The sequence below is a fragment of the Hydra vulgaris genome, chromosome 01, assembly GCF_038396675.1.
Source record: "Hydra vulgaris chromosome 01, alternate assembly HydraT2T_AEP".
NCBI classification, from domain to species: domain Eukaryota; kingdom Metazoa; phylum Cnidaria; class Hydrozoa; order Anthoathecata; family Hydridae; genus Hydra; species Hydra vulgaris.
The window spans coordinates 30,605,001-30,625,000 of NC_088920.1; the positions used below are offsets into that span (position 1 = coordinate 30,605,001).

Below are 20,000 nucleotides of genomic sequence, written 5' to 3' on the forward strand. Positions count from 1 at the left end.
GAAAAAACTGTTCAACTTTGCAATGGCATCTTTTAACTATGGTAATCAAAAGCAATATAAAAAAGAAAGAGCTTTCAATCATTAAAACTCACGAAAAGAAATTATGTTCTCTCACAAAATCAGCAGTTCTTCCTTTTAAACATCAAAATGTTATTCAAAATCTATCCTCATATACATTACAAGATGATGAACTTGATTTACTAAACAATGGTCTTGGTTTCGCTTTGCCACCAGCGTTTATAAAAAAGACGGATGTATTTGCTCAATTTGATTGTATTTCGCAATTTCTTAATAATCAACTGAAAAACAACGATTTAAAACCTCAATTTAAAAGTGAACTTTCCCATTTGGCTAACAACTACGTATACAAATACACTTTATCTGAAAATTGTCTAAGAAAACATAAAATATTAAAATGACTTAGGAATAATGAGAACATTGTTATTACACAACCAGACAAAGGAAATGGTATAATTGTTCTTAATAAAATTGATTATATAAATTCATTACATAATATTATAAGTAATAAGACTAAATTTAAAGAATTAAAAGAGGATCCAACTATAAAAAAGGAAATATCTTTACAAGGGTATCTTAGAAAACTTTATAAGCTTAAATGTTTTGAAAAAGACATTTACACTAAAATCTATCCTGTAGGATCTAAACCTGCAAGAATTTACGCGTTACCTAAAATGCACAAAGTTAGTAAATATAGTTCTCTTCCAACATTTCGACCTATCATCTCAACAATCGGAACATATAACTACAACCTTGCCAAACATCTCTCTCATTTATTGTCTCCATATATACCTAAACAATTTTGCACTTTAGACTCATTTTCTTTTGTTGAAGAATTAAAACAAATTAATGTAACTAATAAATTTATTGTTTCATATGATGTTGAAAGTTTGTTCACGAATATTCCTCTTAAAGAAACCATCAACATTGCAACTGATTTATTTTTTAAAGATAAAACTAACTCGAAACGTTTTTCAAAAGTTCAATTAAAAAAATTACTTCAGATTTCCACATCCGGTTCACATTTTCTATTTGGCGGTAAATATTACGATCAAACAGATGGCGTTGCTATGGGTTCTCCTTTAGCGCCCATCTTAGCTAATATTTTCGTTGGTTATCATTAACAAACATGGGTTAATAACTGCTCTTTTACAGCACCATTTTTTTATAAACGGTATGTGTATGACATAATTGCTATTTTTAATTCTGAATATGAAGCTCAAGAATTTTTCAAACACCTCAATAAACAACATAAAAATCTGAAATTTACTATGGAAAAAGAACAAGATAACCAAATTGCTTTTTTAGATGTACATATTAAAAAATCCAACTCGTTTACGACTTCAGTTTATCACAAAAAAACGTATACAGGTCTTTTACAAAATTTTTTTAGTTTTATTCCCTTTTGCTACAAATTTGGACTTGTTCGGTGTTTGATTGATCGTACATTTAAAATTAATAATTCTTGGTTTGGTTTTGATAAAGATATTAGGAACCTCTTATTAGTTTTACAAAATAATAAATTTCCACAAAAAATTATTGACTATGAAATTAAATCCTATATTGATAAGAAAATGAACCTATCTGTGTCTAACATTGTTAATAGCTTAAATATAAGATACTTTAAGCTTCCATACATTGGAATGTACTCTAATTACACTAAAAGGAAAATTTCAAAAATTGTTCATAAATATTGCAAGGATATTCTAATAAAATTAATTTTCACTACTAATAAAATACAAGATTGTCTTGCTTAAAAGAGTTACTTCCTAAACTGCTTAAATCTCATGTTGTCTATAAATTTTCTTGTGCTGGCTGTAATGCCAGTTATATTGGAGAAACCTCCAGACACTTGGCAACTAGAATAAATGAGCACCTTAAAAGTGATAAACAATCTCATATATTTAAACACTTAAATTTATCTCTTAATTGCAAAAATTTGGCTAACTGTGATTCTTTTGAGATTTTGGATAATGCCCCAAACAAAAACAAATTAAAGATAAAAGAAGCCCTCCACATTAAATGGGAAAGTCCCTCACTTAATAAACAAGTTTTACATTATACTATAAACTTATCTATTTTATTTTACTGTCAGTTTATTTATATATATAAGTTTTTTTTGACAGTTGGTTATTTTTATTGGTTATTTACCGAGTTATTTTGTAATAAATATATTGGTTTATTATGTATAATTTTTTGTCCGTTAATATTTCTCTGTAAAGACTTCTATTTTTTAATATATATTTCAGAGTTTTTTATTATTGTAAAATAATATTTTGAAAATGTAAATAAAATTTTACGAAACATGTCAAGAATAAAAAACATCGTGTTATTTTTAAAAATAATTACTTATTTTATGCTATTACGACGTTCAACAAATATATATATATAACGAGCTTCTACAAGATCTGGAGCTGGAGTTCTTTCCTTACCAAAGTGTAAATACTTTGATCAAATGCTTTTCCTTCATGAAAATGTTCCAACAAACCAACTAAGAGTAATGTAAATTTCACTACTGAATTAATAAATTCTAAAAAACTAAATGATAATAATATTAGTTTGACCACAGAATCAACAATCTTGCCTACAATTTTTCATCCTTCCATCTCTGCAGATGATTCAAGCAAGAAATGTAAAGATGTATGTGTAAATAAAAACCAAAAACCAGTTATAGAAAAATCTGAAGCCTTTTTTTAAAACAAATGAAAGAGCTTGACAATTGCATAGTCAATTTTTTGGAAGAAAAAAAATGACTAAACAATCTGTGAAATGTCTTCGTTTTGTAATAGGTTAATTCCTGTGTTGCATGGATTACAAAAAAGCAAGATCAGCCAAGTTAAAAATAAATCAACTTTTATCGGTATTAAGTTGTATTTTATTGGTTGTATTTATTTTTTTTAGATAAAAAAGCAAATATGTAATTATTATTATATTTACTCAAAAAAAACTTTTATGTTTAATTTAATTTTCTCAATTTACAATATCTAATTACCAATCTACTGCACCTTCTCAATTTAAAAGTTCTTTAAAGAAGTCTCTTACTTTGTTTGCAGTGTCAGAGTAGTTATTTGATATATTATTTATAGCAACTTGCATTAACATTTACATTTGGCATCTCTTTTCTCTAATCACCAAGTTGTATTCCAGTCGGTCCATCCTGATCAACATAGTTTGATAAGCAGTAACTATTAATGTTGCTTACATTTTCAGTTATTAAAAAATTATGTGAAGTTACTACAACCTTTGTTATTGCAATAACATTTTCAACATCAGCTATAATTGGTTTATGGAAAAAACAAAATCTACTTGAAGTAATACCAAAGGCATTTTCAAAAATTCTTTGTGCTCTACTAAGTCTATAGTTGAAAACAAGTTTATCAATTAAAAGATTTTTAAAAGCATAGCGCTTCATCATGTGTCTTTTTAATCCAAATGTGAAAAAATAGAGCAAAATTTTTTGAGAATTATTAGTTATTTTTGAATCTTTTGGAATTTTTAAGATGTTGTTCTCTATGGCAAATCATAATTGACTATTGTTGTAAACACTTCTATCACTTTATCTGACCATATCACCAATATCTACCCAAATAAAACTGTACTTCACATCAGAGACGGTTTAATAGCTTGATCCTGATCAAGATGGAGCAAATATTTGAACATGCTTACCATCAATTGCAGCAACACAAAGTGGAAAGTGCCGTCTGGTTTCAAATTAATGTGCAATTTCTTCCCACTCAGTTTCAGAATTAGGCGCTTTTACGTATTCTCCTAAGAAGTTGTTCCAAATAGCATCACAAGTTTCATAAACTATTCTACCAACAGTGGTTGGTTACATTCGATAATTAGCAGCTATTGTAGTGTGTGCATTCCCAGATGCCAAATACCTTATTGTTATTGCAAGTCTTTCTTGGGAACAAATAGCTATACGCATTTTCGTGTTACCATTTGTTATATCATGAACCACAATTCGTAAAAGTTTTTCAAAATTTAAGGAGACATTCGAAAATATTTGAAAAAAATCTTGTGATAATAGTGTTAAATCATTAAAAAGAATTTAATATTCCTTTTTTAACTTTCTCTTGTTGTAATTCTTTCTAACCCAAATACATCTTTTTCTCTTTTTTCTTTTTGCCATATATAAATATTCATGTATAACTTTCTGACAAAAAGTAAAAATCTTTTCTACAATAATTTTTTATTGCAAAATTGTACTACTTTTGATAAAGCAAAAACGTTTTTGTTTCATTTTATGTGGAGATAGACACATAAAATGAAACACCACTGGAAACTAAAAAATGACTTAAAGCTACCTTTGTTGGAATCAGGCAGCCAAACAAGCACTTTGTGTTTGAATTTGTGCTTTTTGTAATATATAACGCTCGTTGGATGTTGGCGTCATGTTTCTGTCACTGCAGTAGTAGGTGTCGTAATCAATTGTCAAGTGTAACAGCAAGTAAGATTTGTTGTCAAGGATGACAAAACATAAAAAGGCAGCCAATGAAGTCAAACACAGTTTTCAGATGCTCAATGAATTTTGGGATCACAATTTTGACCACACAACCATTTCCTTGTGATTAATTCTGAACTCTATTGGGTCCAGAATTGTTCTCAGCATGTTTGACTTTATCTTAGGGCTTTTAGGAATTTGTTCAGCATTGAAGTGACCAAACATTTTACCTTGTAATCTATTATGCAAGTAGAACTCATAAATCCATTGTCTTATTTTGTCTTGCTTGAAGACCACTTTTTAAAAAAAAAGTAAATTAACTTATAGGGAAGAGCTTTAAAATGGATTTAAGAAGAAAAAAAAATTTAGCTTAGGGCTTTTAAAATTTAGCTTAAGTCACTCTGAAATTTAGGAACCACCTGTTGTTTATATTGGTCAGCATGTAGGAATAAAATTAAAACCCTAGAAAACTATAACTTTTGATAATTTTGATAATAATAATTTTATATTCACAAGTCTGGTTTCATGAAAACCAGTTTGAATATTTTTTATAATTTATAGTTAAGTAATTATACAACAGAGCATGATTTTTTGACAAAATATGTTTATATCTGATATAAAATTACTTGAGTATAATACAACAAAGTTTAAAAAAAATATATGATACAAAAAAGTACTGGCACTCCAATCTTTAGTCTAACATTACCAAAGGAAAATGATCTTCCATAACCAAAGAAAAATTACAAAAAACATGCAGTAAACATAGAACATGCAATGGTATAGCGCATACAAGTGTACATATAGTGCAAAGTTTGAACACCATCATTTGCCTGGTAGTACCACACCTAACTTGTCCTTGCTGCTGCTTTGTATCTCAGTGTTATAGAATTGAGAGTTACAACAACAACTAACAAAAAAAAATATTGAATGGTTAAAAAAATAATATTAATGCTGAAACTTCAGCTCAATTTTTATTTTCTATTCAGCAGTGGCAATAAATTTTTGTTATGCAGAAATTCATTTAACTCAATGCTTCAAAACAAATAATCTAGATTATCTAAACATAACTGCAGTCATTTTGATTTGGCTAACACTCCAGAATAAACTTTGATATCATTGCAACAGAATATAATATACATTTTTCAACACTTCAAACCAGAATATGTTTCATACCTGACAACCAGAATATGTTTCATACCTGACAAAGAAGTACTTAGCACACAAGTTATAAATTTAAAATATAAATTAAAATAATGTTGCAAATCTCAGGTCAGATATACACCGTAAAATATCTTATTAATGTAGTATATTTATATTCAAAAAATAGACAGGCTAAATCCAAAATAAAATACAAATCAGTGTGCAAAGACTTAAGAGTAAAGTTCTACAAGCAAAATGCTCATTTGAAAATAATCTTGTAAGTAAATCAACCCACAATCCAAAACTACTATTCAAATATATTAACAGCAAAAACAATTTCAAAAATACCATCTGAGCTTTAACATCCAATATTGAACTAATTAAACAACCTAACCAAATAGTTAACATTATGAATGATCACTTTAAATCAGTCTTTATCAGGGAGAACACCAATAAATTACAGATTTAAAAAAATTATATTTTGTCTAAAAAATTGTATTTTGTTAAAAAATTATATTTTGTTATATTCTAAAAAATTATATTTTGTCTGACCCTTGTGAGGCAATAATACATAATATAATAACTATGAAATTAATTAAAGAAAAACTTCTTCAGTTAAATGAATATAAATCTCCTGGACCAGACATGGTAAAATCAAATGTACTAAAACGATGTGCATCTGCCTTTGCTTTACCGCTAGCTATGATTTTTGAAAACTTGCTCAAAACTGGAGGAGTACCAATTAAATGGAAATTGACAGACATAACTCCAATTTTCAAAAAAGGGAACATGTTAATTGCTAGCGACTACAGACCAGATTCATTAATCTCGATAGTCTCTAAAGTACTCAAAAGTATTATATCCGACACAATATATAAACATATGTCAAATAATGCTTTATTAAATAAACATCAACATGGATTGGTAAAAGAGAAATCTTATTTAACAATTCTAATTGAAACAATGGACCTTTTGAGTAAATCGCTAAATTAAATTTACTTTATTTATTGACTTTACTAAATTTACTTTATTTTATAAAATTACTTTATTTATTGCTTTTGACACAGTGCAACATGAACAATTATTAATCAACTTAAGTCATATGCAACTGGATTAGCGACTTTTTAACTAACCGACATCAAAGAGTGATACAAAGCAACAAAGTATCAAACTGGAAATCGATAACAAGCGGTGTTCCCTAAGAATCAGTAATTTCTCCAACCTTATTTATTTTATATATCAACGATTTACCAGAGATTTTAGAACACTCTAAGCTATTTGCAGATGGCACCAAGTTAATCAGGAAAGTAGCTAGCTCTGAGAATTGTCAATTGCTTCAGAATGAAATTAAACAAGCCTGCAAATGGTCAGAGATCTGGCAATTACAACTTATTAGTGAAAAATATCGTATTATGCACTTTGGAAAAAATAACCTTCGCTATATTTATAAACTAGGGAACAAAATTTAGCAGTGTCTGATACCGAAAAAGATCTTGGAGTTACAATGTCATCAAATCTCAAATGGAACCAAATGTACATCAAAAGCTTATTCAATGCTTGGAATATTGAAACAAATGTTTAAGATACTATACTTAAATTTATAAGACACCATCTTGAATTTGCAATACAAGCATGGTGCCCATACATTAAAAGTGATATTATTGCACTTGAAAAAGTTCAATGTTTTGCCACTAAATAAATACCCCAGATTGAAAGACAAAGTTATGAAACAAGAATTAAAAAACTTGGCTTAAGCACACTAGAAAAACTTGGTTTAAGCACACTAGAAAAACTTGGCTTAAGCACACTAGAAAAAAGACATAAAAGAGACGACTTAATTCAAATGTCCAAACTATTTAAAAAAATATTGTAGAACTAGACTGTAATATTTTTGCCTCATATCAGCCCAACACAAGGGGCCATAACTTCAAAATCAGAAGAGAAAAAGTTAAAAACTGCAATATCGTCATCAACTTTTAACTAATAGAGTCTCATCAATGTGGAACAAACTACCAGATTTTATCATCAAAAGTGAAAGCTTAAACTTATACAAAACTCGCATTGATAAATATCTAGAGCTGTATGATTTGTAATTTATAACTTAACTTATTTACCTAGAATAACTACCCAATTTATATGATGTCAAAGTGAAAATAATTTCATTTGTAGTTTTTGAACTACTACAGCTTTCTATTACATTTTTATATTTTTATATTTATTATGTTTTTATATTTATTATATTTTTGTATTTATTATATTTTTAGATTATATTTTTATATTTATTATATTTATTATATTTTTAGATTATATTTTTATATTTATTATATTTTTGTATTTATTATATTAGTATAAGTCAATTTTGTTTACCTTTTTACTTAAATCATTTTTCTGCTCTACCTTATCTTTATAATAATCAACACTAAGCTGTTTAGAGTGGATCACACGACCATTCATAAACCTAAAATAAAATTTTAATAAATTTGCTTTAAATAAAAAACTTAAATATTTAAAAAATTCACTTTTTTAAATATTTCAAAATTTAAAAAACTTAGAATTTATTTTCAATTGAAATTAAAATCTTTCAAAAAATGGCAAAAGTAGCAAGCTCAATCTGAAATCTTAAAACAAATGTTTATTTTTGTTAGAAACAACTCAAAAACTTTAAAACAGTTTGAAATAGTTTTTGTCGGTCAAGGTCTTTAAAATAATTTAAAGCAATTGTATTCAATCAAATCTAAATTATTACTATTATTTTTTTTTTATTGTTTTTTAAACATTTATAAAAAAAACTGCTTTTAAAATCATTGTATTCTATGTAAGACGCACGCTTAATTACAAATAATAGTAAAAATCTTTATTGATCATTTTACTATTACTATTATTATTATTATTACTATTATTATTATTACAACACCATATAAATCAATAGTAAACAATTTATACTATTGATTTAGGTAAGTATCATGCTTAGTTTGGTTCTCTGCGCAACAGCCTTGTTCGTCAAGATTTATGTTTTAGAGTTAAAGAGTTAAGAGAGGGTTGTAACAACAATAAAGTTTCCTCAATTGTGGTGGTCCTCTTGGCCTCTAGGCTCTAGGCCTTAGGGTGAATAACATTTCAAATCAAAAAATAATTAACCATTATTAAGATATTATATCTCAGTGTTGCTTTGTTGCCTTTTAAGATCACCAATAATATAAAATGCTGAATTTCAACATTATTTCTAAAAAAAATATCTCAAAAACCAATGTGCATTTAAGGTTCGCCTGTGCATAAAGTAAAAACTGCATATATATTAAAACCTGCATATAATGTAAAACCAATTCAGATAAATAAGGGTGACATGTTTTAGATGATTTCATATAGAATGACTCTATAGTGCATATATGTGTGTATATTCTTTTAATATTTTTTTAAATGTATGTTGAAATCATAATCACCTGTTTGATCAATTCACCTGTTTGATCAATTTGAATATCTAAAAAAGAAGCTGAAAACGGATATGAAAAGAAAAAACTACATTTTGCAAACAATGCCAAGCAAAAACAAAACTAAACACACTCATAAAATAAAATAGCTGCACCTCACCTTTATGCTATCATGCCAACTACAAAACTACCATGGATCCTAACATTATCAGCAAAACTTTAAAAAACCTTTAGAAAAGCTGGCTAATCGACTGTTTTTTAAATCATGTGCATATCTTAAATCTTTACAATAACAAAAAAATTACATTCAAATATCTCATTGTATACCTAATAAAATGCGATTTCAAACAAAACAAAAATGAAAATAGCAACAAGGATGAAACACCAAAAATATTTGCTAGATGAAAAGTAGAAACAATCTGCAATTGTGCATTATAAAAAGAAAGGTTCATATAAAATGAATTCAAAAAAAAAAAAAAAATTAAAAAAAATATTTAAAAGTAATTAAATAAAACTTTAGGAAGCCATTAAAAAGTAAATTACTATTTGGTTGTTGTTAAAGCTAAAGATCTAAAACCTTTTTTCCTTTCTTGAAACAATGAAAAGAACAGAAATCATGTTTATTGATATTTATAAGTTAAATTATAAGCATTATGTATATGTGTGTGTGTGTATATATATATGTATATATATATATATATATATATATATATATATATATATATATATATATATATATATATATATATATATATATATATATATACAGGCCTTGTAATGAAGCAGGAGCGATTGCTCCACACACATAAAACATGCTTGTTAATGGCCTTCTGGGTGCAACAAACAGCGCTTGCTAATTTTATTATGAGAGTAAAAAATTGCGCAGTACTTGCGAGGGATAAACTTATAAATTGATTTTATAGAAAATGTTATAGTAAAAATTTTTTTGCTGAAGTTAATTATGCAGTAGAGTTTGCATATTGTTAAATAAAGAAGTTATATTCGTTATAAAGCACATCACGCTTAAATTAAAATTAAAAATATCAGTGCAAGAGAGTCAAATATTTATTTCTTCTATTTGAAAGTTAAAATCAGCGTGACATTTTTTTTTAAGTTCTCGCTGAACTTTATCGTATTTTATTCATTCCCTTAATCGTATCCTGATTAAGTCAAACCATTCGTTAACTTGTATAGTTTTTTTTGGGTCTAATTTACAAAAATTTTCGATCAACTAGAACTTTTACTTTGAACTGCATAAAAGACCATGTTATAAAATATCAAAACTTGCAACACTTCAATAAAAACTCCAAACTTTGAATGCATAAAAATTAAATATCTAGCGTAATATGATTTATCAAACTAAAACTTTACTTATAGCTTTAATTTCGTACAGGTTTCGATCATATTCTATTTAATAATGACTTTTATAACTAAAATTCAAAAAACATCAAATAAAATTCAAAGCGTTCCAATATTAAATATTTTTGAGTCAAATATAATTTAACAAATTATTATCAAAAATAATTATCGAACTATTTTCACTAATATCTTTAAATCGATTAAGCTTATATTAAAGTCTATTAATTAAAGAAATTGAAATTAAACGAAACTAAAAATTAGAACTATAGCAGAAGAATTCAATATACTAAGTCACCTAACCTCTTTAAGTAAGACATTTTCAAAAAGCCTGATATAAGGAGAACTTTGGTTAATTTATTAATCTGAAAAAATATAAATCTCTTCAGAGTCGAGTGAACAGGATTCTACTGTTTATTATTATTTTATATACATATTATTTATTGAAACTTTGGGAAAGTGCTCAAACAACAAAAGAAAAAATGTAGCGTCACTAGTTTCATGCTTTCATGACCTGGCCTTTACTGATGTAACAAATACATTTCTACAAATATACATCAGTATATAAATTGTTTATATACTGTTATTTCTATAAATTTTTATTACTTATATATATACTTACACTAATATATACTAAATTAGTACAAAAATATCATACTAGTCTATTATATATTAATTAAGTATATAATCAAGTATATAAAAATTAATTCACTTGATAATAACTAAATCTAGCATTCAGTTTAAATTAAAAAGCAGTTTCCTGTTTTGTACAAATAATGAATGGAAAGTTAAGAAGTCATTACTGCTAACAAATAAAATGGAATGTTACTGTTTTTAAAACATGTTCGTCCAAATGAAAATAGTAAATTTTAAAATATTAAAAAGAAAAAAAATTCAATTTATTGTTAAGGATATTAAAAGGGCAAAAAAATTTGTTGCCTTTCTTTAAAAAAGAGGAATAAAGGTTTAAGAAAAGTTTCACAAGTAAGATAGTGCACTGCGTCTTTAGTACCTCCTCTAGATGATATTTTGTCAGACTTTTAATGTGCAAATTTTGGAAAATGGGATAAGAAAACTTTGTTTAAAAAATCATGCATTAAACATTTTTAATGACATTTTGAAAAAACTTACTTTAGTATTAAGTTGAATAAAAACCTATAAATATGTATATTTTTTAGCTTATTTCTTAAAATAAATACTTTTAAAAAAAATAATAATTCAACAATTAAAACTTGATTTGAAATAAATTTAAACTATTTGAGAATGGATATAAAATAAATAAAACTACGCAACATTTCATTGTTTTTATTTAATATCAAAGCCACAGTAACATATATTTCTGGTAGATAAACAAATACATTAGGGAAAAAACTAAAGCTTTCTTGTCTAACTTTCCAAACTAGTATTGAGAGAACGCATATTCATTGACGTTTATCTATTAAGTTAATCTAACTCTCATACAAGGTGTTGTCATTTTAAAATATATATATATATATATAAATTTTGCTGAAAATGAATAGGAAAAAAAAATTTACAAAACCTTACAAATATTGTTATAAAAAAATGACACTCAAATAATGAAATAGTCTCATCTGACAATGAAGCAACTATGCCAACTATATCACTACTGTGGATCCTAATATTATCACCAAAACTTTGTAAAAACCTTTAGGAAAGTAGGTTACAAGAGAGTTTTAAAATCTAGTGCAAATCTTAAATCTTTGCAAATCTCGCACAACTAAAACAAAATAACCATCAAATAGCTCTACTGGAGTATACCTAAGAGAATGCAAGGTAAACAAAAATTGATTGGCAAATAAAAAAGAAAATAGTGACTAGAACAAAACAACACCAAAAAAATGTGTTAAAGAAAAATTGGACTAATCTGCAATTGTGCATCATAAAGACAAATGTACATGTAATATAAAATGGGAGCAAGTAAAAATGTTGAAAATAGAACCTACAAACTTGAAAGAAAAGTTTGAGAATCAATTGAAATTCAGTGTAACAAATACAAACCTAAAAACAGAAGTATGAATTTAGACAATGGTCAATGTGAAATACACAATTCCGGATGCCACACTTTTTATGTTTACATAACATTAAAAAAGCCCATTTAAAGCGAACTTTAAAGAAGCCGTCAAAAAACTAAGCTACTATTTGTTTGTAATTAAATATAATTAATAGTTTGTAATTAAATATAATTAATAGTTTGTAATTAAAGCTAGAGTTGCTAGCATCTAACTAATCTAGTAAAAATTTCTTAAATTAGTAAAAAATTAGCATTGAGAAAACTAGTATCCATTGATATTCAATGTATATGTATTCATGTATACATGTATACATATATATATATATATATATATATATATATATATATATATATATATATATATATTTATACTAAATATATATATATATATTTATACTAAATATATATATATATATATATATATATATAGCGCTTCCGTTATTATATATATATATATATATATATATATATATATATATATATATATATATATATATATATACATATATATATATGCATATATATCTATATACATATATATACATATACATATATATATATATATATATACATATATATATACACATATATATATATACATATACATATATATATACATATACATATATATATATACATAAATATATAAGTATATATATATATATATATATATATATATATATATATATATATATATATATATATATATATATATATATATAAATATATATGTAAATTATATACATATATACAGATATATATATACACGTATATATATAAAAAAAAAATTAACTTTTTAAATAATTTACAAAATAGAAATCTTAGCCTCATCTTCTGAAGAAAATGCAACAATTCCACAGCCCCTGCTTTTTCCGTTCTTTTCTAAAACACTGCAAGATGTTATCGTTCCAAATTCTTCGAATAGTGCTCGCAAATCCTTTGAATTTATTCTCTCATCCAAATTTGCAATAAATAATTTATTCTTACAAGGTTGAGCAAGAAGCGATGGTAAATTTGTGAATGACACACTCTTATAAAAGTATAATTATTAGGTATTTAAAAGATGACATAACACTCATATATATATTTGTATATATATATACATATCAATATGTATATATATATATACATATATATTTATACATATATATATATATATATATATATATATATATATATATACATGCATGTTTGTGTATATATGTGTACATATATATAAATACACACATATCTATGTACATATATGTAAATAAAAAAAAATACATATTCACGCAATAGCTTATATAGATATACATTTATGAATAATTTTTGCTGATGGAACTACATATATATATATATATATATATATATATATATATATATATATATATATATATATATGTATATATATATGTATATATATATATGTATATATATATATATGTATATATATATATATATGTATTTATATATATGTATATATATATATATATATATATATATATATATATATATATATATATATATATATATATATTATATATATATATAAATTTTGCTGACAAAGTAATTCTAAAAATATTTTTGAAAAATATTTGTGGCATGAACTTTATTGTGCTCCATATGATAAAATAACAATGAAAATAAAAACTTTTTGAATAAAAATTTTTTCAAGGGTGCCTCAAGACCCTCGACCATTTGGGGGTCCCTGATATTAATTAAAAAAAAAAGATTTTCAAAAGTATGTCTTTTTGGGTTCAAATGAAGCGAATTTATATACAAGTTTTAAAAACAATAATCATATTTTATAAAAACACCTATGAAAAATAATTATAAAAAAAGCTCAAAAAAATTAAATTTTTTAATTTTAAGTTGAAAACATAAAATCTTTTTATGCAATAAAATCTAATATAATAATATATATATAAAATAATTATTTAAAATAAAATGTAACCATTTCATTTGTAACCCAACAAAACACATTTTTGAATATTATTTAAAAAAAAAACCTTTTATTTTTAATATTAGAGAATTATTAAATGTTGAAAGGCACCCCTATTTTTATTAAATATTCTTGAGGCACCTATTTCTATTAAATATTTTTTATTCAAAAAACTTTTAAATTTAGTTTATTATATCATATATAGAACACATTAAGGTGCTTGCTGCAGACATATATATATAAACATATTTTTTATTTATTTTTTTTTTTTTTAAACATCTTCGCTTCCAACAAGGCTGCAAGCAGCCACTAATTAAAGTTGGAAGTTACTGTAAGAGAAAAGATGAAGGTTGTAGAGCAAGATAACGATTGACGGACGATTTAAAAGATTGCAAATTATATGAATCAGGAAAGCAAGATGAAGGAAGCGAATTCCAAAGAACTGATGTTCGAGGAAAAAAACTAGACGAATAAGCGTTTTTGGAGCACTTAGGAACAGTCACAGAAAAAGGATGACACTTAATTGAATGACGAGTAACACGAGAATGAATTTTAGTAGATGGCACAAGAGACGCTAGCTCTTTAGAGCAGTGCCCATTATAGTATTTGTAGAAAAGAGAAAGAGAAGCAACATTACGACGATGTGATAATGGTTGGAGGTTGGCTGCAAGAGCAGGTCCAACTATGTTTACAATGCGTTTTTGCACCTTGTCTAAAAGAGAAAGGACATCATTAGAAGATCCGCCCCAGATATGGCAACAGTATTCCATACAAGGCCGGATTTGAGATTTATAGAGATAGAGAATAGAATCCAGAGTAAGAAAGTGGCGAGCTCGATAAAGAGATGCAACCTTAGCAGATGCTAATTTTGCAACCGATTTGATATATGGTTTCCAAGAAAGATTGGAAGTAAGAGTTAATCCTAGAAGATGAAGAGTAGGTGACTCATCGAGTACATCACCATTCATAAATATAGGAAGATCTAAATTATTGCAATAACGATTGGCTGAAAAAAATTGAGTTTTATCTGAATTAAAGTTCACCAGCCACTGTGAGCCCCATGCTGTAGCAGAAGTGAGATCCTTTTCAAGCTCAAATGCCCCCTCCAGGCAATCAGAGGGTGTTGGTTTCTTATCACAACAAGAATAAATGGTAGTATCATCAGCAAACAATGCCACCTTAGATGTGAGAATATCTGGAAGATCGTTAATGTAAATTAAAAAGAGTATAGGGCCAAGGATAGAACCTTGAGGAACCCCTGAAGTTACAGAATAAGAAGAAGAGTGTTGTCCATCGAGGACAACTTTTATGCTACAATTGGAAAGGAAGGATTCAATAATCTTAAAGATGTTGCCGGATACACCATTATGGAGAAGACCAGCATGCCAAACTTTATCAAACGCTTTTGAAATGTCAAGAGCGATGGCCTTAACCTCTCCACCTTCATCTAATGCACGATAAAACCTGTCAGTTATTACTGTTAGCAAATCAGCTGTAGAACGAGAAGATCGAAATCCATATTGATGGTCAGAAAGTAAGTTATTAGATTCAAGATGAGAAATTAAGTGTTTGTTAATTAAAGATTCAAAAACCTTGCTTGTGATAGGAAGAAGACTTATGGGACGGTAGTTAGACGAATCAGATCGCTCCCCAGAATTTTTGAAGATAGGGATAATAGATGCGGCTTTCCAGCAGGCTGGAAAACAAGACTCTGATAAGCACTTGTTGAATAGTTTTGAGAGTATAGACGACAGCTTCGGAGAACACTTCTGCAAGACAATAACAGGTATGTTGTCTGGGCCACAAGCTGTAGAAGAGTCTAGGCAGGAGATCACTTTAGATACAGATGCTGGAGTGATATGAATGTCAAGCAATGGATCAACCTGTTTGTTGGCAATATCAGGTAGAACGCAATTAGTGGAATCAAGAGATGATATTGATGAAAAGTTTTTAGCAAACAGTTCGGCTTTGTCTTTAGGTGAGGTGACGAAGTCTGAACCATACAAGAGAGGTGGAATTATAGATTTGCCCTTATTATTGATATTATTAAAGATTCTCCAGAAGTCACGAGAGCCTAATTTTTGAGATGAGATACGAGATTTCATGACCTGAGAATAGCGGGTTTTGGTGTTAGACAAAACCTTTTTACAGTTGTTTCTAGCAGTAATAAACAGACGTCTGTTTTCTGGAGAATTGTTTTGCTGATAAATATGGAAGTAACAGTTTCGATTGGCAATCGCAGCAGCACAGTGTGAGGAAAACCATGGAGGAGAGTGAGGCTTGACCTGGAATCGTCGAGAGGGAATAAAAGATTCCATGCCAGCCTGAATCCACGAAGTTATGTAAGAAGCACATTTGTCGACAGGAAGTTGAAAGATTTCTACCCAAGGGCCATCACGAAGAAAATCACGGAAAGAATCCCAGTCAGCTTTACTGTAGTTGTAAGAGGTTCGATAATAGGGGGATTCAGGTGATGAAGAAGAATGAGATATTAGTTTTAAAGAGATCAAACTGTGATCAGAAGCACCTAAGGGTGAATGTGGAGAAACTGAGCACTGACTAGGATCAGAAACAAGACATAAGTCAAGTAGAGAAGGTAAATGATTAGGGTTGTCAGGAAAGCGAGTTGGAAAGTTGACTATTTGAGTTAGGGATTGAGAAAGGCAAAAGTTGTGGGCTTTAATGCCTGCAGAGTCACTGAAACTAGAGCCAAGCCATTCAGAGTGGTGAGCATTAAAGTCACCGACAACAACTATATTAGCTGATGGATAAAGAGAGAGGGCTTGGTCAATATGATCAGAAATAACATCAAAAAGAGTGCAGTCTTGAGATGAAGGAGAGCGATATAGAACAAAGAGAAAGGCAATAGAGTGAAGTGGTGCTAAACGAAAGCACATGAAAGAATAGTCTGTGGATTCAAACCTAGTTTCACGACAAACAGGTGAATTCTTACGAATGTAAATGCCCAGGCCAAGCATGTGACTATTGGAGTCTTTACGAATCAGAGGAAGATAACCATCAACACTAAGATCACAAGATGAGACAGCTGAACTCAAATTAGTCTCACAAAGAGCAAGTAGGTCTGGTGAACTTTGCAAGAGATAAGACTCAACAGAAGAAAAGTTACTTCGAAGACCACGAATATTAGTGAATGATAGGTTTAGAGAACTTGGTGATGATGATGGTTTTTTGTGTTTTATAGTTTTTGGTACTTTATTCATTTTTAAATTAGTTTGAAGAACTTGACTCAAAGCATAGATAGTACTCAGAACACCGTTTAATAGCCCAAGCAATTGCCTCATTACTACTAATAAACCCTAAGCCGTAACAAAGGGCTCCAAATGTGGCCTCCACAATGCACACCAAAAGTACAAACAGGGACATCATCCATGCGCAACATGGCACTGTTAATACTTTGATATTTTTCAGCTGTTGATGGAATCAGCCTCTCTGAGAGCTACCACAGAGTTCGGGAAACCTGACTACCAACCGGCCTCAGAACCATAAAACTGAGTTTTAGAGCTGTACCCTCATAAGGAGATAATAGAATGAGTTGCCTAGTCGTAAAAACAGTGACACAAGCAAACCCATGCATTGAGTCAAGAAGATCCAGCATTCAACATCCTAAACTGGAAACAATGTATTAAAAATACATCTGCGCCAGCCGAATAGATGAAGAAGGGGTGCAAGGCTGGTCAACAGATAGAATCTGTTTACCCCTTAAGTCTTTGCCTAGGAGGCCTTCTACAAGACAGTAGCTGGGTGCATTTAACATCTGCCCAAGATGAGTATTTTTATTGAGACACCATCTCTAGCCTTTACTCAACCAAGAGCCCCAAGGCAGGGGGTGTTTTATATCGGAGTTGGAATCTCCTAGCCTTTGCCTAAAAAGGCGTATCTTAAAAGGCAGCAGGACATGAAGCAGATTGTACTGGGTTACATGTTACCAGTTGTAGGACATGAAGCAGGACATGAAGCAGATTGTACTGGAGCAGATTGTACTGGAGGACATGATTGTACTGAAGGACATGATTGTACTGAAGGACATGATTGTACTGAAGGACATGATTGTACTGAAGGACATGATTGTACTGAAGGACTGTACTGAAGGACTGTACAAGGACTGTACTGAAGGATTGTACTGAAGGACTGTACTGAAGGACTGTACTGAAGGACTGTACTGAAGGACTGTACTGAAGGACTGTACTGAAGGACTGTACTGAAGGACTGTACTGAAGGACTGTACTGAAGGACTGTACAAGGATTGTACTGAAGGACATGATTGTACTGAAGGACATGATTGTACTGAAGGACATGATTGTACTGAAGGACATGATTGTACAGATTGTACTGAAGCAGATTGTACTGGAGGACATGAAGCAGATTGTACTGTACCAGCAGGACATGAAGCAGATTGTACTGGGTTACATGTTACATATATATATATATATATATATATATATATATATATATATATATATATATATATATATATATATATATATATATATATATATATACATATATATATATATATATATATATATATATAATTGTTTAGCCAAAAATTTTTTTAACAAATATGAGTAAATGTTCCAGGTAACAAAAGAAAAACTATTCAAACTAAGATGAGTAAAATATATTTATTAGTTAAATTTTAACAAATATTTAAAAAAATTTTCTCTAACACAGAAAGCATTTCATATAAAATCTTCAGCTGTGTATGAGATTTACAAAACTATAAAAAACTCTTTATATTGAATTTCCTATAAAAAGTTTAAAAAGGAAGTAATTAAGGTTTATATAAAAAACTATAATCAACAAAAATATAGCATAACTTGATACTTGTTGGTAAGGAAAATTTTGTAATGTGAAAATAATTACTTCCTGTTTATATGTTCATTGTATCATGTCCCTGTTTATGTAGGTAAGCTTCATAAATAAGAAGCAAATTCTCATTTGAGAGTTTTAACATTGGAAATAATTTAAAAAAAGGTTCATTTTTATCGCAATTGAAAACATGCTGATCAAATTTATCTGAACCAATACCTGTTCTGCATGTGTAGATGTGTAGATTAGTTCTTAACCTTAGGTAATTAGTTTTACCAATGTATGTTGTTTTTCAATCACATCCATTACATGATAGAAAATAAATAATATTTTTTAAATTACATGATATTGAAGTTTTAATGTATCATACTTTACCAGATGATGTGGTAAAATGGTTAACAAACTGAAGACACATTGAACATAACTTACAATGTTTTGATACACATTTTAAAACCTTGCATTCATCATTAATAAAAACTGGTTTCTTATTAAAACTTGATGTACTAATGTGTCTTGTGGTTTATTATATATTTTGTGGTTGGCGTTGTGATAATACAATAGAAGTGTTTTCAAAGACTAATTTTATTTTATTGTCTAAAACAGATAGTTTCAAAATACCATGTAGAGTAGTTAACAAATTTTCAAAATTAATAATTGCATTTTGTAGTTACAAAAGGTATAATTTTGTTCCTTTCTCTTTTTTGAGGTGCTGGTCCCTGTAGTCGAGCTTTAAAAATTCCATTATTAATGATTTTTACTGGGTAATTGCATCGAACTAAAAATTGTTTTAGTTGTTGAAGTCTGATTTCCGTTTTTACTGGATTAGAT

General features: G+C 28.1%; 1 protein-coding gene across 1 annotated transcript in view; it reads right to left on the reverse strand.

Moving 5' to 3' along the window:
- Positions 1–20,000, reverse strand: part of LOC100210188 (uncharacterized) — a 58,926-nt gene that overhangs the window by 6,912 nt on the left and 32,014 nt on the right. Inside the window, exons 5-6 of the mRNA XM_065787898.1 lie at positions 13,231–13,451; positions 7,973–8,063 (exon numbers count right to left, since the gene is read on the reverse strand). Of these exons, the coding sequence (XP_065643970.1) occupies positions 7,973–8,063; positions 13,231–13,451 (312 nt within the window). The remainder of the gene's footprint in view (positions 1–7,972; positions 8,064–13,230; positions 13,452–20,000) is intronic.